The sequence below is a fragment of the Corvus hawaiiensis genome, chromosome 1 (genome assembly GCF_020740725.1).
Source record: "Corvus hawaiiensis isolate bCorHaw1 chromosome 1, bCorHaw1.pri.cur, whole genome shotgun sequence".
Taxonomy (NCBI): Eukaryota; Metazoa; Chordata; class Aves; order Passeriformes; family Corvidae; genus Corvus; species Corvus hawaiiensis.
Window position 1 is genome coordinate 53,012,244 of NC_063213.1, and position 23,704 is coordinate 53,035,947.

General features: G+C 36.0%; 1 protein-coding gene across 3 annotated transcripts in view; it reads right to left on the reverse strand.

Moving 5' to 3' along the window:
• Positions 1-214: 214 nt before the first annotated feature.
• Positions 215-23,704, reverse strand: part of PHF14 (PHD finger protein 14) — a 164,097-nt gene continuing 140,607 nt past the window's right edge. For 2 of the 3 annotated variants that reach the window (XM_048304706.1, XM_048304686.1), the window contains one exon: positions 215-395. In XM_048304706.1, the coding sequence (XP_048160663.1) occupies positions 321-395 (75 nt within the window). In that variant the 3' untranslated portion in view covers positions 215-320. The remainder of the gene's footprint in view (positions 396-23,704) is intronic. The other variant, XM_048304696.1, reaches the window with a different exon arrangement.

Consider the following 23,704-nt stretch of genomic DNA (forward strand, 5'->3'; position numbering starts at 1 on the left):
TTTAAGGATAACACTGCTTTGCAGAGTAAAACATAAAATTGCCCTATTTGCTTAGTAAATGCTATAAGTGATGAATAACCCATCAGCTTTCCATAATGTGTTCAAAAAGCTTTCAGAATTTTATTGGTATGGTACTCAGTTCTGATAATTCAGCTTTAATGTAATCAAGAATATCACCAGGAGCTACTTAATTAATTCCCCAGTGCACCATGAATTTAATTTTCAATGACTTTATTGAGAACTTTTTTGTTAATTTTACAATGAGAAACTATAACCACTGTTACACAACTTGCAAATATTTCAAACAAGACAGCAATCTCCTATTTTTTTGATTTTTTCTGTTCCAAATTCAGCTCCTGAGATGGATTTTCTGCTTCAGCTTCATTTTCATCTTCCTGTAAAAGAAAATGAAAACCTGAACATTAATCGACTTATTGAAGAAGTACACTTTTTCTGCTTATGTAGATGTATGGAATTCTGTACAGTCTTTTGCCTGACCAATAAGCATAAAAATAAGCAAAAAAAAAGTAATTTATTCAAGTGATTGATTTTGCTCCAGAGTTGAAATAAAAATGATAAGAAATTTAAACAAGTCTAATTGCCTACATTTATAGTGGAAGAATAATTTAATGAGTAAATATTTTACTGACCATTTTACTGGATGGTTACATAAAGAAATTATTAAATCACACACGGATAACAAGATATTCAAACACCTACAGCAGACAGTATTACACACCTTTACTTTGTTCTTGACCAGAGGTTTCCACTAAATTACTTTTGAATGCAAGAAATTCCATCATTGTACTAAAAATTACTTTTGAAAAGCATCTGCCATTGAAAAATGTTTCATTTTTTTGCGACCAGATGCGTTTACTTCACCATTTGATAAAAGACAATAAATTTAACTTCAGAGACACTTTATGTGCTGCAGCATTGTATTTTTGTCCCATCTAGCATATTTTTTTGACAGGTCTGCCAATTTTCCAATTACTTGTACCACCATATGTTATCTGAAGATCAGTCAGGTCTAAAATAGGAAACATGAGCATGTCAGGCAGCAGCATGCTTACAATATTCTACAGCTTCAGCTCCAAGAGTTGGGCTCATAATTCACTATGGGTTCCTCTGGATCTCACTGAAAAAATGAAGTGACATCATAATGCCTGTTTCCATAGGAATGGATACTATTTTGTGTCCAGTACAAAATCGTGACCTCCAAAGTAAAAATTATGGAAGAGTGAGAAAACTGTTTTATAAGGCAACTTACAACCCATCACATCATGAACAGTCCTTACCACAATTTCAAAGTAAGGCCAGTTTTCCAGTCTGCATTTTAATTCAATGTACAGAGAATCTTCCACATTGCAATAACACAAAAAAGAAATAAACAGACATTTTGGAATGAAGAAGCATCCTGGCTGCTGTAACCCTTCTCATTACAAGCCAACAGTTGAGAGAAAAGAAGCACCAGGGACATTTAGGTGGGACCCAGTAACCTGAGATGTATTTTCCTGATTTAAAAGAACATTTTCATTCTTGTAGGAAAATAACTTTATCCTTTTGTATCCTAGCCCTTCTTTCACTATCAAAGCATGCTTTGTAAGGATAACTATAATATTTAGAGGCAGAAAATATATAGGAAGCACAAATGGGCAGCACAAAATAGAACAGCAGTAGAAAATCTCATTTAAAAATCTGATCTTGTAATATGTCACGCCCAACTATAATAAAATGGAAAAGCTAGTTGTTCTATTAAAGTAGCAGATGCTCCAAGCCATTATGCCTCTGAATCCTCCCCCTTCTGGGGACAGCATAGGCACTGAGAAATATTTACATAACTGACCACTGAAAGCTAAAATTTCTGGACCGTCATCTCTTCAATTACCTTTAAAACATGTAGTGCTCCCTGTGGCTCTTTTCGTTTAGGTAAGAAAACATGTCTGTGCATGTGTGTGAAACCAAACACTGCAGATTCATTGAAATCAGAAGTGTAGAATCAGATCTTCCCCAAGCATACTGGCAGTGAGTAAAGAGAGTGCAATGTATAGTAGAGGTCACAGAGGTCAAACTTCAAATGAAAACAAGCACAGGGCAGAATTGGAAACAAAGGAGTGAGCTGTTACTGAGCTTACTGCTTACAGGTGACAAAAGAATACTGTGGAATAAAAAAACACTCACAGAAACTTTTGGCTGCTACAGAAAAACAGCCAGGTTATTTAATGAAGAACATGTTAATAAAAGAACAGCAAATCTGCAAGTTTCTGAAGGTCTCTACCTACAGAAGTTGTATCCCAACTGACCTCAATGCCAACTAATCCACCTCCCTAGCACACAACTTGACATTATTCTGATGCCCTGACTTGTGCTCCCTCATACAGGAATATAAACCCTACACTATTGTTCTTTTCCCAGAACTCTTCACATATTGCTTAGGGCTGCTTCTCCTAATGGATGGAGCATGCAGAAATTTCAGAGACAACGGGGCCATACTGTCACTGAGGACTGCAAGGGGGTGAAGGCACATTAGGCTCAATACTGAACATTGGCTTCCTGAGTTTTTTAATGGCAAAAAAGTTTTTGTCTAGTGAATGAGGTTTTTTTACAGAATCTTCTGTCTTTGTGTAAATTTGAAATGTTTTAATTCTGTGCTCAAAAGGTCATACTTGCACTCTGGCAGATTTCCGAGGTTACAGCAGCAGCTGCAGTGATCAGTATATTCTGAGATGCAGAAACAATGGCTATTGGTGATGGCAGCTCCAGGATTTGCTTGGGTTGAATACTCAAGATGAAAGCATCCACCTTGGGGTATTTTGCAGAACTAATACTCTTTCCTTTGTTGATTTCCTGTTGCTTCAACCAAGTAAAACATTCAAACAGGTAAAAACTACCAGCAGAGCATAAATTGGACTTTTATGGGTAGATTCCAGCGCACAATTCATCCAGATGCCTGACTGTTCTTTAAATGTATTGTTATTTTTGCATTTTTATGCACAAAATCTTTCTGACTAGCTTGCATTAAACCATGCTCCACATAGAACATCTTAATTTTCTACAAGCACTTTTACTCCATCTCTGTTTTCCAAGAACAGAAACTCACACCTCATTTGGAAACAGAAATTGGAGTTTGGTATCTCTGAACACAGGTGACTGCTGTGCAAAGCTCAGAGTAATGATGTTTGACAGCATGAATTAGCAAGGGGAGAAAACTCTTCCTTTGTCAGAAATGCCTTGAGCCAGCTCAGTTCCCAGGCCGGTGCACTGCCACATGAACAACAGTGCCAGCACAAACAAGATAGCAGAAAGGATTTTTGGGGAACACTGGAAAGTATGAACCACCAGTTTTGGCACTCATGCAGTTTTCTGCCAGAAAAGAAGTGACAGCAGAGGCCTCAGAATGACAATGTCAGAAAAATTTGGGACATGAACCTCTATAAATTATAAGGAATGTTCTATCACTGCCAGTATGCTTGGGGAAGATCTGAACTGGCAATTTAGAGCACATATTAACCATACTACAAGATGTGAAGACTCACTATTATTTCAGTTTGCTGACAATGCAGGATTTCTATGAAATGCTTTATCTTTTTTTTAGTAGCCCAAGAGGCAGCCCAATGCCTGCACATAGAATACTGAAATGGCTGGAGTTTCTAATGTCATTAATAATGTTTGACTTTTCAGCTACACAGCCTATATAGCCTAATTATCAAGAAATTATGCGAAACAGGCTGCAGATTAAATATATTTAATATATTTGTTTTAGTAATTACCACCTATCATTATCATTATAGTGCTTTTAATTCTGATGAATAGCAAAGGAAAACCTTTTATTTTCATGTTATCTGTTAAAAACCAGTCCATGACGGCCGTGTTCAAAGTTTCTATTACCAGCAGCTACACAGAGATGAAATACTGAATTCTGGTTTCTGTCCACAGAAATTCAGTTCATGTTATTTTTATTAATACCTCACATCTCTTTTTTATATTATTATTTATTTTTCTTCCAGCCACCTAAGACTCCAACATCTAGTGTTTTCTGTTCTAAAAATCCTAAAATCAAAGTAGCTTTTCCTAGCAGATGTTACAAGTCCAACTTTTAAAGTAGTTCCTGCCCTTGGATGCCAAAAATAAAACTTATCTCAGTATCTTTTCTGACTACAGACAACCATAGACTCAAATATAGTGAATAGACTCAAATATAGTGAATACACTCACCTAAAAGATGCCTCAGCACAGATTTGGTGACTTGTAAGAATAACCAAGGGAAGTGAATCCCTCAAGACTGTACCACTACTTCTACTGAAAAAGTGCACTTAACAGCCAAAAGATTAATATTGAAATTAATAAAGTTCACTAATCTGGAACTGACATTATTATGGATTTCCAAAACCAACAGTGATACAGAAAAGTATAAAGAACATTACAAAGTGCTGCTAAACCCAACGCTCTGAACTGAAATGCCAGCTCAGGAGCTCCTTAAGCCACCAGTGACTGGACACCTCATCTGTATCCTGATGACACTGATGGAGAGATGGAGCTTCCACATTAGCTCTCCTACATCCTTTGCCCTGGCATCCCACTTTTTCTCTGATGGAAACAAGGTACTGGATTAAAGGGTCCTTTGGGTGCTCTACAGGTGTTTTCAAATGTCCTACAGGCATCCCTTCCTTCCCACTGCTTAGTCTGTACTTGGTAGCTGGGCATTTAAGGGTCACAGAAACAGAATGGGGTCAGGAATTTAGAACTGAGACCCTGAAATCTGCCACATAATTAAGTGTTGTGATTTACTGAAGTCAATGAGAACGCTTCGATATTTATATATCTTTAGGTGACAAAAACTAAAGGTAAGAGTCTGACTACAAGATTCTGTTTCTAAAGTTTTGAGCTGACAGTTGAGAAAGACTGTGACATAATTTCATCCCCTTTGAGAGAATGTTTAAGGTCAACCACACTATTCTCTGACCAAAGAATAACGGGTCTAACAGAGAAAGTTAATTTTGTAGTAATTATTCCAGAATATTCCCCTGTAGACAAATTTTGGAATGAAAAAAGAAAAAAAAAATAGCCTAGAAATAGCGGTTTGAGTGTTCCTTTCTCTTTTTTTCTCCCTCAAACCAATTTCCTTCAAAAAGTCTGAGAATTTATTTTTCCTCCATTAGTTAATGAAATGAAATCTGGAAAATCACAGAGACTCTGACAATTCTTAACTCCACAGGAAATCTGACACTCTTCTGCATATAGAACAAATCACTCATTAATTAACTGTGCTGGGAAATGCATCAATTCCCAGTTCTGTTCATTGCAGCCCACCTGTAATATCTAGAGTTGCATTAGAATGTTGCGTATTTTGCCAACTGTAACCTTAATAAACTTAATAAACAGCTATATATTACAGAATGATGTAAGGGATCATCTGAATAATAAGAAAGTATGTGAAACACAAAAATGCCCTGCTATAATGAGGAATGACTAAAGGGTTGTCTCTGTTATTACATAATCTAGAAATACCATCTCAAAAGCACTCAGGACTACATTCTGATCCCGTTACTTTCTAGAGTATCTTAACACAAAAGACCTGTAATATGACTAACAGACTAAGGTATTAAGGATGTCCAGCTGGCATTTCATCTCTTGCCTCCCAAAATCTAGCTAGGAAAACACAAGTTGGAAGCAGGTAAAAATACTTTTAATACTCTTAAAATATATCAGAAAAAAAAAGGATTTTACTAAATAATAGAGCTTTTGTTTGTGTATGTGGTGAAAGTCTAGCTTCCAAAGTCACAGGCCAAATTTGGAGGAAAATGAGTGTCAGAGAATAGTCACTCTGTTAAATCCCCAAAAGGAAAGCATCCAGCAGTAAAATTCAAAACCTATTTTAATTCCAAAGCCTATGCTATCTTCTTGAAATGTATTACTGACAGCCCTTATAATGACGAACGGTGCAAAAATACAGAGTACAAATGGAACAGTTCTTTACCAATGGATATTAGAAGCAAATATAAATTTCTTGTGATAGATGACAGTTTTCTGTCACCACAGCTCTGCAGTGATAAGGCAGCTGTTTGTTTCCCAAGAAAAGGAGACCCTTGCTACATGGATCATTTTCATAGTGACAGCCTTGACAAGTTTGACATTTGCTTCATGAAGTATTCTAAAGCAGCCATCAAGAAAATGCCCCCTCTGGGACCACTGGATATCTGACAGTTGTACCTTTTAATGCGCATCGCCATTAATTCTTTCTGTCAAAGCCCACCAAAGCCCTGCAGCGCAATCTCTGCTGATCTGGGACACTATGAAATGGAGGCTATGAAGGGACTAACCATTACAATGTAAGCAAACATGACATCAATTAACTGGAAGCAGCTCTCCACCCCACTTCGTTCAGTGAAAAGAGCAAAGCTGGAGTGTTTCCTTACCGAGCAGTACGTGCTGCCGAGCTCTAGGTGGCAATGCAAGACCAGCAGAACTACTTTTACACTAAAGCTCCTCTTTAAGAAGCTCTAAGCAGCTGCATGTTTATCACAAACTCTTTCCTTTAACTCGCACTGCTACAAGAACTTCAAAGTCTTTTTGAAATGTTTGTCAGTGTTCTGTATTTTCTATTTCCTTGTTTCTAATTCTGATTATACAGATAAATGTACCATCGCAAGAGCCCTTACAGTCAAATTTCATTTAACGCTTAGTACAGAAGTGGAATTTCATGCCAGATTTCGAATCTTCCATCTGTTCCTCTCCTTTTTAGGAGGAAACCATTCCACTGAGTGGTCCCTTTGGCTGACTGCCACTACAGTTGGGATCCTCTTCAGGGCAGGTGGTGCTTGAAACCCAACCATTGTTTTATGAGTTCAGCTGGTTCTCCTTGAAGAAAGTAGAGGAGGATGTTTCCTCTTTAAGAATTTTAGTCTCTAAAGGTTCAGGTTTATGAACGTTTGACTGCACCTATAAATTCTTAGATATCACAAACCTGAAACATCAACTAAGAAAGAGATGAAAAGCAGCTTTAACGGGATTGTACTGCGCCCATATGGACAAGCCTTCTTAATTTCCACTCCAGTGTGAGAGGGCACTCTAGTTTTCAAATCTGAAATGGCCCTGAAAAAGATTATTTTTAAGGCAAATTTGTCCTTCAGTTATAATAATTACATCTGTGCATATATAAACACATATATGGAAACTAAATAGCATTTTCTACTTATGCAGCAACATAATAATTATTTTTATGATTTGTAAATTTAAAACAGAAAGTTCCACTTTATATATTCTCGTAATACTACTACAGAATAATATTTCATAGCCTAAAAAAGCATATTATAATGAAGATAATTTTAAACATTTATGGTCATACTCTCACCATATTTACACTATACATTTACAAAATTTTAAGAAGCAAACCTTATTCATGTTTGTTTTCTTTATACTAGGAAATAAAATGGCTTCTTTTTACAATACAGGAGAACAAAAGGTGCTCAGGCCAACAGTAAGGAATTAATAGATCTATTTCTTAGTACTATTTCATGAAAAAAACAAAACAAACCAAGAAGAACAAGTTTAATTTTTAAGTGCTCAATTGTTAGGTTACCAAGATATATGTATCTTGGTAGGTACTAAATGACAGCTGAAGATTTTTTCAGGCTTTAACTGCTTTCTCAAATAAGTTTGTGAAATATAATCTGCATATAATGTATTAATCTATATCTAATATCTAATATCTATAGCCCTTTATCAAGAAGTCTGAATATTCTTTGCTTCAGAAATGATTAACAACATTAAATGGAAAAGTAGGCACAACTGAGTTATAGAAAAATGCATCTGTAAGCTACTAGCAAGACATGCTGCCCAAAGTTGAAGGCAGCTGAAAGACTTCACTGTAAACATCACTGAAGGACATATTTATGACAGAAAAAGACAGCACTACCATATGAAAGGAATAAATCTCTCAATAACAGAGAAAATATGGATCCTAATGGAAATGTTTTAGGAAAAATGAGTGCATTGCATGCTTCTGACCAAAATTAATTACAGTTTTAATGTTTTACATTTCCACCATAATTCTTTAAATGGTGGATTTATTTCATAGTAATAAACATTCGGTTCATTAAGTAAAGTTCAAAATCTGTGTTACTCGCTACATTTAACAACCTTTGGCCCTCTTCTTCTGTATTTCTTGATTCAGGTTTCCAAAGCATTGAATAAGCAATTGAGGAACACAAATTTCATGACTCTGCATATTTAGGATTCTTATTTCATCGAAGACAAAGGGCGATTAATCTACCATTCTATATAGAATTTCGACTTTAGTGAGCCATGATAGATACTGAAATGAACTTACAGGAAATGCTTAATTAAATTACTCTAAAAAGCATAACTAAAGTTTTTCCCTTTCTTATGACAAAAGAAAACGCACATTTAATTGGAAAAAGCCTACTGTAGTATTATAAATTTAATAATTTTAGAATTCATGAAAATATTGCTATAATGTGAGAATTCAGAAAGCTTTTTTCTTCTTATTTCATCAGAACATTTCACCTGAGGACAGCCATGAAATTCTGTTCAGGCTCAAGGCATAAAAGCTGGAACTTTCAATGGCATTAATATGATGACGTAGGAGTCTGAACAACAGCAAAGGCCTTTATTTTGTCACTTATTTTCCAAAATGTGATATAAGAAAATGTTGTAGAAATGACTTTATATTTGCTGTAATGCTGAACTCCTATATTTAGTCACAATCCATGAAGTTGCCAACAAAACAGATAGAAATGAATGAAGCTGGAGAAGTAGATGAAGGATAGACTGTGAGAGCAAATAGAATCTGTACTACTGCTGAAGAAATTAGAGAATAAAAATACTTTTGCTTTAAAAAACCCACCAAAACCCCCCAAAATTCCTTTCAGCAGGTCCCCCAAAACACATAATGATATTTAAATTCAGAATCCGACAACCATAACTAAGCAAACATTTCAATTAATTCAACAACATCAATTAAATAAAATCCCCGAAAGAGCATTTTAGGCTAGGACCAGATCCATAGTGTTGTATTAGCAGTCCCTTCCATCTCTGATGGAAGATCTACTCTTTCCCTACTGTTATCATTCATTTAATCTGAATTAACACAAGCATTGCAGACCTACACAGAAGTCAAAATCATTGCTTTCCAAGCTGTATAAACATACTTTTAATTTGACTATATAATCAGAATGATTCCCTTCATCCATTTGGCTATGGACTTGAAACCTAAGAAGACAAGAAATCCATGGCTTTAAAGGCTGGACTTCAGTTGGTTTCATGGCAGAGGAAGTGTTGTAGATTTGTTTTTGTATTTTGACTTTATTGCTCTTTTGAAGGATCATGTTCTGACCCTATAATGATGCCTGAACAATCCTGTTTCATACAATAGATTAAATCAGTTGCCTTTGAAGCACCAAGGGTGTATTGGTAATTAACATGTAGCCAATTTGGAATCAAAATTGTAACATTTAGTATACCAAGATTTTAATAATTTCAGGCTGATCAGCTTCTAAATTAAAAAAAAAAAAAAGAAAAAACCAACGTATCAGATTTAACAGTAGATCTCTTCGAACTCCATTCCTCTTTGCATTTCCAAGCAAGGATCTAAAGCCAAATGTCATTTAATTCAGTGGGTATACTGAGGATGTTTTGGTAATTTGTCATGATAGGAAGGTTGCTTCACTGTAGTTTTCTGAAGTCAGAATCAGATTAAATTCTTTCAACTGCAAATAATGTGATGTCCAACCATTTAATGTTTCAAAAATCATCAAAAATAACTTTCCAAAAAGCGTGCCCTGTGTAATCAGCATCTGCCCTCAAACATACTCTGAAATCCTTCCAAAACCTTGTATCTAACAATATTTATACCCTTTGTGGGGAAAAAAAAAAAAAAATTACTTGCCTTTTGGAAAATTAGAATCAAATTAATTGACAGACCTCATCTCAATAATGGTAGTCACGGCAAACAGGGCTTCTTAAACGTTCATTGTGCATTTCTTTCTGATAAATTTGTAAGTCACTGTTTCACTAAACCTCATCAAAGTCATCTTTTGGTTTGTCAACAGCTTGCTTCCTATCTCTGCCTACTCTCCAACAAATCACACACAGCTTTCTTAGAAGAGTGGGAGAAAAAATACTTTGATGTGATTGAATTACTGAAAAGCTATATTCTAAAAGATTCCCAAGGCTAGGGAAATTTGGCTATAACTAATTAGTGTTTTGCATATTTATGCTAGAAGAGCTCATTACAGAGCTTACATTATAAATTGTTGTTTACGTACTTTTTCCTTAACACTCTGAAGTCACTCAATATCATTCATTGAAACTCCTTTTGAAGCTCACTAAACTCTATGCCTCAGAAGGCTTTTTGTCTCCCATTACATTATACCACAGTGCTTCCAAGACATAATACTCTTCACCATAATATTCTGTACCATTAAGGAGCCACAACTTGCAAACATGTATACACGCATCATTACATTCAGCTCATCTGATTACTGAACTGAGCAGTACCATTGACTGGGGCTACGTATGAGCTACACTGTAGAACAACGCTTCTCTGGAATGGACACCAAGTTTAAACAGCCCCTGAATCAAGCAGGGCATTTTCATTATGGGTATTTATGAGGAAATTGAGGCTATTTTCAGAGGGCTATGTTCTCCCGAAATCCTAGTGCTGCCACTCAACTGCCTCTACAGAGTTTCTGTCCGTCACCTTAGGATGGGTCAGCTACGGCCCCACGATGATGTTTGGTACTTGCTGCTCTCTGCTCTTGCTCAACAGCTGCTTTTGTACCTGTCAGTGTTACCTAATAACATCAAGCAAAACCTTCTATCTTCATTCATTTTACTTAGTTGCAATCTATTTGGTTTTATTCATTGGCTTTTCTTTTTCTGCATATACAGGAGCTCCAGGAATTGGATATCATGATTCTAAGAACTAACAGACAGTAGCTCTTTCATTATTTTCTGTTTACTGATGATTTAAGATAAACTGGCCATGTTTCCTTCACTCACAAAACTGAACGGGTAGTATATAAAAAAAGGTTATGCAGAAAAAACAGGTTCATGTTCTTCCTTGGCAAATACCACTTAGTATTTGAGACAACCCATTTTGCTGCTTCCTCACCTCTACATGTAACTTAGACAACCAACACATCCAGAACCACAGAAGCTTGTAGCACTCCCATTTAAATCAGTACTTAAATTTAGAAAAAAAGATAACTTTACTACTACTTCTGCCAATGTAATTTTTAAATACAATTATTAACGATATATAAGACTGTGAAGAAAATACAGCAAATGCCATCTATTTTGGCAGACAGCAAATCAAGGATCTTACTTTTCCTGCATTAATTGATGTTTCTCTTTGTCTGTCAGTGCTCTCCTTAATGTCACTGAAAGTTATTAGCATTAGTTACTTGTTACTTGAATTGGACTTAGGTATTTTCAATTCATTTGCACTTAAGGAAACCTTTCAGGAGATAAGTTTTCAAAAGACCAAATAATGAAAAATTTTGTTAGCTGTTCCTTCCCCTGTCCACTGAAAAGTCCACCAAATGATGCTTTTTAAGACCTAGATACAGAAAGGCCTCTAGGCCCTTCGAAGATTTGCTGTTCAAATTGATAAATACATAGATATAATATTTATTTATCTATTATATTAATAAATAATCCAAATCTGGCCAAGTTGTATCATACCACAGGCTATATAAACACATCTGGGGAGTTTGATCATGTAGAGTCTAAAATCAGCTATGAAAAAAATGAAAGAAGAGAAGAACAAGAAGTAAAACATCAGAGAAGCTAAGGGGGTCAGGAGAATGGCCATGCACATTAATCACATTTTGGTATGCCTAATAAATGAAGAATGATTAAAAAGTGGCTATCATCAAAATGTAGCCATTAAATGCAAAAATGTAGCCAATAAAACTGCTTCAAACAGATTTTTTTTGTTTAATAAAACAAATAAACTGATTGTACAGGACAGACAGAAAAAATCAGACAGTTATTGCAGATATTTTATCAGAACAATACGAAGGCTTGAGTCAGTCTGTAGATGTGTCCTTCTGCAGGGGAAACTGAGCTGAGGTCAAGGGGACAACTCCCTGTGTAGGAAAAGCTGAGGAAACCTCTGGATTTCTGGAACATGTCATTGAAGAAGAGGAAGAAATGGAGAAGTGGTACTTAACAGGTTTTCTAATCTAAAGGAGGGTCACTAACAGAAACCAGCATAAAGCTAATGAATGTGTCAATAGTAAAGCAAGGTCTGAGACTGAGATGAGGAATTTCTCAGCTAAAATCTCTGACATTTGTACCCCTACTATAATGCTTATTTGGCCTGGAGGGTGTGGAGATTGAACTCACTGCTACATTAAAGAACGTATCTGTAAAATGTGAATAGTAATACTTTCAATGTCAGGATGGGAGTTCTATGCATGAAAAGATTTATATAAGTGCTAAGTGCTGTCATTGTTATTACATTCAGAAAGTACAGAAGACTTTAAAAGCATTAACTTTTCTAGCACAGAACATCACCCATTTTTTCTGAAGCCAGAAAAGAAGACATAAAATGAGTGTAGTTATTGCAAGAAATTGTCTGGTTTTAAGTTCTGATGTGTATTTTTTGTCTCTAGAAAAGGTAAACAACCATTAATAGCAGGAATTTTATGATACATGACATTGTATAATATGCAGCAACCTATAAAATATATGAAAAACAGTTTTACTTCATATAAACTTGCTTTTTGTCAGGAAATTATTTAATTGGAAAGATGCTTTGAGAGCAATCAGAAAGCAATGCATAAAAAAAGATGTCTGGTTTGGAATGATGAATAAAGAATGGAGTCAATTTTTAAAATATAATGTAATAAGGAAGTAACTACCAAGTCAGTGCTAGTACATCAGCCAGAGGGATCAAATGAAATTGATGTGTCTATTCCTTTTTCTCAGAAGAAGAAGCACCTGCTCTCCAAGGAAGACCACATCCTAATGGAATTTAAGTGGTGGTCCATCTTCTCTCTGTGAAAACTGCAGCGGTCATCTGGAGTTAGGTAAGTTTTTTTATATGAATGTACTTTCACGTTTAGGCCATCTTGCATCATTTGAAGATAATTGTTAAGACTGTGTTCAAGAATTACATCTTTGGGTATAGAAACTTTTGGATATTTATCTTCTGATTTTGGATTTTTAAATAGTATCATTTATGTCCTGTCTTGTGCCTAGAATTCAAACTTTACTGTCCATTCAGTGGACAGTGGAACTGTCACACACAATATTCCTTTCATCCAAGAACAGCAATCACTCATTTGTCCTAGCAACGTCACATTTTCAGACATGGTCAGCATTGTCTCTACATATAACCAATTTTTTCTCTTGAAAATCTTTATTTCATTGAGAAAAATAAAAGGCAGAATTTTCTTTAATATATTTAAAACTTTAATTACAGGAAGATGGCTACTGATACTGTCCAACATGATAAAATACTTTCTCTGAACAGAACTGTCACTAATACAGTATTTAAATTTACAAAGTGATTTCCACATGAATGTGATTGTTCCAGGCTGAAAACAACATTTTAAATACCATAAACAAACAAGAGATGAATGTACAAAATGAACTGTTTAACAGGGGTTTATGTACCCCTTGTGCATTGTATTTGGAAATGAAGTCCTTAAACTCAGAGGCAGAGGATTCTCTTTGGATTAGAAGAGACACATGCAGTCCTTTCAGCAGCATCCTTTTATACAAAATTTGGCACTAACACCCTGTTTGCTTCAGCAAATGACTTCACGCTTTGTCCTTTTAATCCAATTTCCACCATAATATAGACTGAAGTGTCGTGAAAATACTGAAAGAGGATGCCTGGAAATTTATTGCATTAGAAATCTAATCCAGGTGGTAATCCAACCCCACACAGCAGATTTCTCATTAACTGAGATGTTCAACCCAAAGATGGCTTTATACAAACCAGCATTCTGCTCTAGCTATGACTGGAAATAATCCTCACACATCAAGACATGACTCAACAAGGCAGGTAAGAGGCTAAGTCTGACAAGAAGAGGAACAGTCACTCTACTGAAAGCTACAATAATTGATTGTAACACTCATCCCAGGTTGAATAGCTCCGATTTGTAGGTTATTACAGCCATAGGTACTTGGCTGATGCAGCCCATGAGAATATAAGCCTGCCTATTCAGCAAGAGCTTCATCATTAGGTACTGTCTCCTCTTGGGTGAAAGCACCACAAGTACCTTAAACAGCCACCCCACAGCAGACAGAAGCCCATTCAGAAAAACCTTATTCATATTTTTACCATCACAGAAAACAACAATGTCCTAGCCAATGGACATTGCTACTTTTGTCTTTTATTTCTTGAACTGATTCTTTCCTGGAAAGGACAGGCACTTGCAGATGCCAGCAGCTTGTCATGTATGTGTCCTGGCCAGAAAAGCAGCATCCCCGTGTTCTCCTTGTAAAAGCCATGGGTCCATTTGTGTCCCAAAGGCAACACAAGGCTGCTGCTCATTGCTTGTGAATATGAGGTCAGACTTTCTGTCAGCACAATGAGATTCACCAGGGATTTAAATAAAAAAATACAAACCAAACAGTTTTTAAGAAACTTAAACATGATGAAAGCATACCATTAAGATATTCCCATCACAACATGCAGTGCCACACACCTTTTTATCCTAGCCAAACAACTATCTATTCACAGAGGTGGTTGTCTTTAACCTGTTTTGAGCAGAAGGAGGAGAAAGAAAATGGTGTATACCCATATTAAAAATTTCTATCAAATGCTTCACAAAAATTTGTGAAGCTAACATTTTCTTAATGTAGTTTCTTTCAAATTTGTCAGTTTTATACTCTTCTTCACAGAAAGGTAAATTTGTTCCTTAATAATTTCTGTAATTCTTCACAAAATATAAGGTTTTTTTTATATAGGATATTTCAAGGTTAGGCTGGTAGAAGCAAAAAAATGTGCAGGAAAGAGAAAGAATACCCAAAACCCCAGAAAATACATTCCCTGCAATATTCTTTTTAACGTGATTTGAACTGCAGTTTTCCTGCACTGGGTCAATAAACCAGCCTTCTTGCTTAATGAAAAGGATTTGCATTCCTGGCCTATGTAAAAATACAGGCTGTATCTGTGATTCTCTTTTTCCTGTTTCTCTGAGTGACTGAGGTGACAGCTAAGATCTTTATTTTGTCTGAATAGTTCAATAAATGCAATACAGCCCTCCCCTACTCCTTGGGTAAAGTCCCCAACATATTTTTTTTTTCATTTTCAAGGTCTTATCCACTGATACAGAGACTAAAAGAGAATTTTCTCTGTGCCCAATTGGTTGTTTTATTTTGACCTGATAACTAGACAAAAGCTGATGAAAACAACACGTCTCAAAGTTGCTCCGCTTTCCTCCCACAAACTGCTTTCTTAACGTGTGTAGAACTTCATATTTAGGTGCATATTTCACCACCTTCAGGCTTGTTTCCTTCTAGCTTTCACAGCCTACTTCACAGAATTCTCATATTTTATCCAGGAAAGTTCCTGGAGATCCTTAGGATGATGCTTAAAATCTTCTCAGTATAATTTCCTTTGGATACAAGCTCTTCTTTCTTTCTTTGTTGCTGTTCTTCATCTACTTCCTTAAAAGAACATCTATTGGAAGAAGGATAAGGTAGACATAACCGCTTACCACTTACACTTACAGATATGTTCAAGGTGGGGGAACTGAGTAGATTTCATTTCCCTAGAAAGGAAATTTCTGGCAGTTGTTTCGCTTTTTTAAAATTTGGAGTCATAATTTTTCCTCTAATCTTACATTAAGAGAAAGAAAGTGAAGAAACTGAAACAGGCACCAGTCTTTCCCTCTCTCTAAAGATCTAAAACATATTCTGGGATTATGTTCCAACCAGACAACCACACCTATGTGGACACAGTGACATATCTTTGTTATCACTTTCATAAATCAAATTTTAAAATATTTTAGAAGTCCCATCACATTAATGTTTCACCACTTGGAAGAATTTTCAGATTCCATAGGAATGAGGCCTATAGCTATGAGATATGCCATGAGATATATAGTGAAGGGATTTCCATGAGATGTGTCACACCCAAACCCTCTGATCTCTGAGGACTAGCTGGAAAGCAAGGGTGTTTATGTTCTGCCAAATTTCTATACTCTTAATGCAACAGATTCTAACTGTGATAACAGCAGCTTCTGTCTCAAGCGTTAGAGATTTTCTGAGGAATACAGCAGGTTGTGATCATATTCAAATCAACTGAGATAATTTTCCTAACTAACTTCTATACGTAAAATCATCCTGCTTTCACCATGCCAGATGCATGCGCCCCACTAATCCAAAAATATTAAATGCATAATTGAATTTCATTTCCTTAGGGCATATGATTTCATAACCCATGGCAGGAAAGGATGAGAAGAGTCAATCAACAACAAAATGCCTGTCCAAACAAACAAAAGGCCAGACCTCAAAAAAAGCTTGGCTTGTGCTTTCTACATTAATGTTCATGAACGAATGCTCTATCAAGCCCTTCAAAATCAAGTAGTAGATACTCTGCAGTTAACAATTTTTTTCATACTCTGAGAGGCACTGTCAAGGATATGCTGCTTAAGAAACTTTCCCTTCAGAAAGCCCTAGGTGTATCTCTCCTGAATGTGTCACTGAAATACCATTTTCAAATGCAAGACTGGCTGACTTGCTGAAATTTCTAAGCCATGCACTTACAGCTAACTGGAATGCTATGAAAAGACCAATATGACCTCACTTCTGACAAGTGACAGCCTTCCTTAATGAAGTTATTTGGTGCTAGAAGATGTGAAATGATCTCCTCTGAAAACATTCTGAAGATAGGAATTCTCACGCTGGAATTCAGAAGCTGCCACCAGTCAATCAAAGTCTAACACATTATATGATTCTGGAGTTTGCTTGCCTCAGAAGGATTGATGTATGTTTGAAAAGTATGAGGTACTAGCAGTCAGCGTGCCTGTTCCATCTGCCATGAAGACATCACAGTTGTTCTGCAAAGCAGACAGGCTCCTGTGGTTCTGGAAGGGATGAAGACAACCAAGGACTTCTCAGTACTTTCATTTCAAAGCACAAAAAGCTGACTTGTAATGAAATCAATTCTTCTGACGTCTGAAGATACTGAGTTTACCACAGTGAGAAAAGCCTCTGCTATGTGCAATTATACATATTGGTAGCCTAATGCAGGTTTTGTCTGATGAACTTGTCCCACACTATTTTGAACCAATATTTTGAAAAATGCACTGTGAATGCAAATTTGCCAGCCTGCATCTTCATAGCCAAAAGCCAAATGTGCTGGCCTAAATAAGTGCCTGATTTCCAAGAGATATGATCCCATACTTTGATACAGACATTATCCTCATACAGAATCTCCTTTATTCTGAACCACAAAGCAGTGGAACCTACCAGTTAAAGCAGGTTCTTATCCTGTATGTAGGCAGCTGTTCGATTGAAGTACTGTGTTATTCTGAGCCCTCTGACATGGCTGACCACAGTTCCGTGTACATAAAAAGCATAATGTTACAAAAGCTTCCTAAGACCTGAACAAAGCATAACCAAAGGTAATCAATTCATTTCTCTGCAGTTGGATATAGAACCACTATTAATTTCAATGATTGTGACTCAAATTATTCTTTCCTTTGTTGAGCTCTCTGAAAATTAGGAAATTTGCTTGCACAAGATGCATTTGATGGACAGTAGAAGGAATGCCTAGAACATAACTCATCATCCTTATGTTCCACATTGATTTTAGGATGCAACAATGCAAAAATTCCCTAATACATATGCTAAAAACATTCTGGCAAGAACAGTTGGCAAGCTGTTCTACGGAGTGCCCATCCAAGAGTAAATTCCACTCTGTCTGCAAATAATCACAAAAGGTAAAGATTCAGAGTCTGTAGGAACTGGAAATGTTTACAGAAAGAATTAAAATTGAAATTGCAAGTTTCTTTCAAGCCACTGATCATACGGTATTAAACAAGCTTTATTGCCTTATCATAGCAATTAATTTTTGTTTCACATTAATGACATTCTTATCATGCCTGAGATGCTAATGCAATGTGACAACAGCAAATACCGTAACATCACTTAGCTTATCCATGTCACTTGTGGGGACAAATTCACAGCTTTACATTAATGACCTTCCAAACATACTAACTCCTCCCAAAATGGACTGCTTTTGTGATTTTGTTATAGAAAGATTCATTCTCACATTGTCCTTTAATATCTGATTTTTAAAGAAAACAATTATCACATTTCTAGGCAGCACTTCTAAACCAAAACACTGGGTATACCCCCACAAAATTATATTTTGATGTTTCCTATTAAATACATGACCTTACTAAATCTCCCAGTTTATTTCCCACTTTATCATCAATGTGATGTGATACTAATGAGTGATTAAAGTTATATTTATTGCTGGAAGAAAACACTTGGAGTTCAAAGTAAAATTCTCACATACATCAGAAACAATAAGACTTCATTTCAGCTTTCTGCTTGTTTGCAAAAAGCCGTGATGGATGCCTTGGGTCTTTTGTGATGGGACTGGCTCCAAAAAAAAGCAGTGTCTCTTCTGACCAGGTACCTCAGAGAGCACCTCTCTCAGAAGACTGCAAAGCTGCAGCTGGAATTAGGGAGCTAGTAGCCACAAATGTGGCGTTGCTGCTGCAGGGCTTAGGAAAGGAGCATTCACAAAGAAAACACAAAACTTAACCATTCATCCTTTAACAGATTAGAGAAGCATGGGATATGACACTTTAAAGCACTACAAATCCAATGGTTTTAAAACAGTAGTGAAGGGACAGCTGCGAATTCTGCAAAACAGATGCAGGGTTTCATCACCTACAACTTTCCTCTTCTGTTATTATTTCCTTACAAACAGTACCAACACTTCCCTGCATTTTCTTGTTAGAGAAGCTGGAAGCAGAGCTGAAAAGGTGTTGAGATACCATAGTATTTATATGAACTGTAGTATTTGTGTATAAAATGCTTCATTACAAGTGTATTTTGGATTATAATTACAGTCTTATTAACCCAATTACTTCGCTATGTATATATTAAAACATAATTATATACTGTGATATGTACCTCTCCACTATTACATTTACTGCTAAGACTGATTTTAACTAAATTAAGAGTTCATTCAGATACACTCAGTATACATGCATATTGTATTTTTTTCCCAGACTACATTACTATTGTACAAAATAGTAAAGTGCTAGATATATCTTAAGTTTTCTGTAAGAATAAAATGGGTACCTTTAAATTGACACTAAACATGTGCCATAGTTTTCTAATGTCTTCTAAACAAAATATTTGCAGGATTAGTAGGAAGTTTACTGCAAGCTTGTTTTAACTTTGACTTGACCTTCACTTTTTTTTTTAAAAAAACAAGGTTTTTGTATTCATACATATAATCCCTTTGAAGATGGGGTTAAACTTGTCCGAAGCATTTTAATAAAATACTGAAAACCTCCTTTAATTTATGGCATATATATTTTCAAGAAGGAAAATGCTGATATTATCTTGGTTATAAGCTCGCTGCTGAAATGATTTAGATATTCTTTTCCTTTCACACAGTATCTGTATAAAGCTTTTCTTTGCATGCAATGAATTATAGTTGACACTTCAAACCTATTCTATCAGTATCTTCTAGTTCAGAAAAATGAGAAAACATAAATATTTATTCTATGTATACAGAAAAGACACAGGACTCTGATAAAAACGATCCATTATGGAGTGATGAATAATTGTTACATGTGTCACACTTAGAACAGTAAAGGGCAAAAAAATTTGCCACTTTTTAATATGAGGATTTGAGGTTACTGTGCAAATAAAAATGCAGTCATTTTATCATAGTGAGCTGATAAGTGTTCGGCCCAGTGATTTTTGATGCCATTCACTTCATGACTCTATGGATGATGAAGCTGCTTGATACAGATCCTTGGTCTGATTTGACATAGCCTATTAATGATGTGCTTTAACAGTGGAAAAGTATTTATGCAAACAACCTTCCATTTTCCTGGTTGATATGCGCAATACCTCTCTAGCTTAAGTTTACCAATTAATAAAACTAGGAATTCACTTGTTCCATTCTGTGATCTGCTCATTGTCTTTAATCTTGTTTCTACTACTAACTTAAGTTTCTACATTATGTAGAGAAGTAGAGGCTATTATAACCTGCTTAATAATAAACACTATAGGACAAGAATGTGAAATTTCCAAATATTTAAAACAATATTATCAGCCTTCTCATAAGTCTTTCCTTTAAAAAAAAAAAAAAGATTTCTCCTATTAAGTGTAAACTCTAGCCAAAACACAGTAAAAAGAACTAATACAATGTTATTTATTCTTTTTTTTTTAATCCACAATGTCTGGTTTTATACTAGAAATGAAAGCTCTTTGAGGTAATTATCTTCCTTTTTTTTTTTTTTTTTTTTTGATTCAGTGATTTTAACCATATAGCCCTGACTGCAACACTGAAATGCATTCATGATACAAATTATGGAGCTAAAAACAAATACCCAAAATTCCAAGTTTTTGGGGTAAGATTGACACAAGAAAAGCATACTATTTAATTGCACAGAATTATTTGCTAATTTTTGTTATGGGAGCTTCACAGACTAATGTAGAGACCCTGTACTTATTAAATTCAGTACATATTGATTTAAATGAAAATAAAGTAGTATTAATTCAGTAAATAAAAAATAAGAAAGTTCTAAAGTTATAGTACTCTGGAAAATTGGCTAAGACATTTTCTTAAAGGGCTATGTTTGTATTAAACAGTGAACTAGAAATCACAACTCATAGATGCTTACTTAGCTGAAAAAAAATTCCAACCTGGAACCACAGCATATCCGCAATACTGCATCTGAGAAGTTTTAATTTTTGGCACAATTTCTTGGCTTCATCACTACACATGGGCATTGGCAGCTTGTGACAGAAAGAAATAAGGAGCTACAATGGACAGGAGCAAATATTTCTCTAGTCCAGTTTCTTGCCACGTAAAATGGCCACAGGCAGACACCCAGAGAAGACTGCAAGATGAAAGCAAGAACAAATCAAATTTACCCATATTAGTTTCCCAAATTAAATATTATTAAATACAATTACTTTAGAGATAAAGAAATTCCACCTGAAACACTTAGTATCATATGAAGAATTTAGAAAACACAGGCTTTAGAAATAGTATTTTCAAGAACACTCCAAGCTCTTCCACCTTTTGATCTTAGATAAAATAATTGAAATAAATGTTGATTTCAAATTTTCTTTGAGTTTTCAGTGCCTCTGCATGAGATCCTGAGGCAAGGATGGAGGGATCAAATGTATTTCACTCCACGGCATAAGAAAGACCTTGCAGAGTCATGCTTGTGGTGAAGAAGGAAGTTTCCTCCACTTCATCTTTCCTTACAGGAGCAGGGATTAGATTTATGTCTTTGGTAAGGTTTTAATGTGCTTCCCCTTTTTGAATAACTTGGTGCCTCTGCAGACACTAAAAGCTTTCTCAAGTAACACCATGACTTCAAAATTGGGTTATTTTTACTCTGCTGCTTATCAGGCTACAATATGAAAAATGGTGACTTTAGGATTATCTACACACTGAATAAAACCATCATTTTTGCCTCAATCCCCATTTCAGATATCACCCTTGAAACTACAAAGAGACTGTTGAAACAAGCAACATTTTGCAGAAACAAACATCTAAAATTTTGCACAGCATGCACACATGCACACAAATTATATTCTGTGGGTGAATCCATTTTTAAATGCTGACTTACTGAGATTTTTTTCCCAGAGCTAAATATACAAATAAAGACTCTCAAAAAATGAGAATAAAAATAAGTATCTAAAATGCATTAAAAAATCTCTGCTCCCTTCCTCAGATTCTCTTTCTTCATGCACTTAGTAACTTGTCTTCCATTTTGAGTATTTTATCTCCCAGATTTAGAGATTTTTTAGAACAAATATGCCTTTATTTGACTAATTTTTTACACTTTTGTAATGGGTATTTTCTAAAGGGCTGTCTTTATCCTTCTAAACTCTGGACATCTATTTTTGTAATACCCATGTGACCCTATGTGACCAACGCTGGATTAACTGAGTTTACCTATAGCAAGTGCCTATAAGTAGTAGACAAAAAGTCTACTGAAAATTTGGGGGAAACAGTAGTCAAGTACAATCAAAGGATTGGAAAACATACAGGGAATGATTCTATTGTCAGTTGTACAGATTTAAGGCAAGTTTCTCCACTGGCAGCTTGTTTTCGAATTTAGATTTTAAGTCTCCTCAAGATTAGAAGCTACTACTTGAATTTTTTTCTGCTTTCAGATAGAATTCTCAGGTTAGAATCCTAGATTTGAACTCAGAATCATGGAATTATGGAACCCTTTAAGTGGAAAAAATCTCTAAGATCACCAAGCCCAACCATTACCCTACCAATGCCAAATTCACCAGTAAACCATGTCCCTAAGTGCAAGACCTTCAAGTCTTCCAAATATCTCCAGAGAGATAGAAACTCGATTGTTTCCCTGAGGAGCTTGCTGCAATGTTGGATAACCCTTTCCTTCAATATTTTTTCCTAATATCCTATCTAAACTTCCCCTGGCACAACTTGAGGCCACTTCTGGTCCTGTCACTTGTTACCTCGGCGAAGAGACCGACCCCCACCTCAGTGCAGCCTCCTTTCAGGCAGTGGTAGAGAGTGTTAAAGTCTCCCCGAGCTTCCTTTTCTCCAGGCTAAAGACCACCAACTCTTTCAGCTGCTCCTGACAAGACTTGTGCTCCAGACCCTTGCAATGCCATTGCCTTCTCTGGACTCACTCCAGCACCTCAGTGTATTTCTTGTAATGGAAAGCCCAAAACTGGACACATGATTCAAGGTGTGGCCTCACCAGTGTCAAGTACAGGGGGATAGTCACTGCCCTGGTCCTGCTGGCCACAGTAACCCAGCTACAATTCAGGATGTCACTGGCCTTTTGGCCACCTGGGCACTCTGTTGGCTCATGTTCAGCTGCTGTCACCAGTACCCTGAGACTTTTTAGCTGGGCAGCTTTCCAGCCTCTCTGCACCCAGCCTGTACCATTGCATTGCGTTGTTGTGACCAAGAGCAGGACACACATGGTTCCCTGCACCTCGATGAATCCAAATGAACACTGGTAGTTTTCCAACAAGCAAAGTGTGGATATGCCTCTGTCCACTAATAGTCTGAAAAGATTTCTCCTGATAAAGATCAAAAAAAAACTTCACAAGGATGAAAGCAGATGCACACCACTATGTGTGAATTCCAATGCTTGTGGTCCTTGATACCAAATAGGAGTCTAAATTTTGTGTAACTAATCACCTTAAAAGCAAAAATTGATCCTAATTTGCAGAAAGAAGCAGGTTTTTCATTAATTACAACATTAGCTCTTAATTTTAGTCAATCTCCTGAACAACCCAAATATGACAAGCCTACTTTTGTGGGGTAAACTGAGAATATGGCTGTAAAATAGGAAAAAAGTGCTCCTTTTGAATGGACAAACATGGAAGAACTGGCTAATACATTAAATCCAGAAACACTAGCGAGTGTTTTGAAGATTATTTTCATTTATTTTTTCTAGAGCACCCAAATGACAATGCAATCTCAGTGTCAGCCCTGGATCATTTAACTTCATGC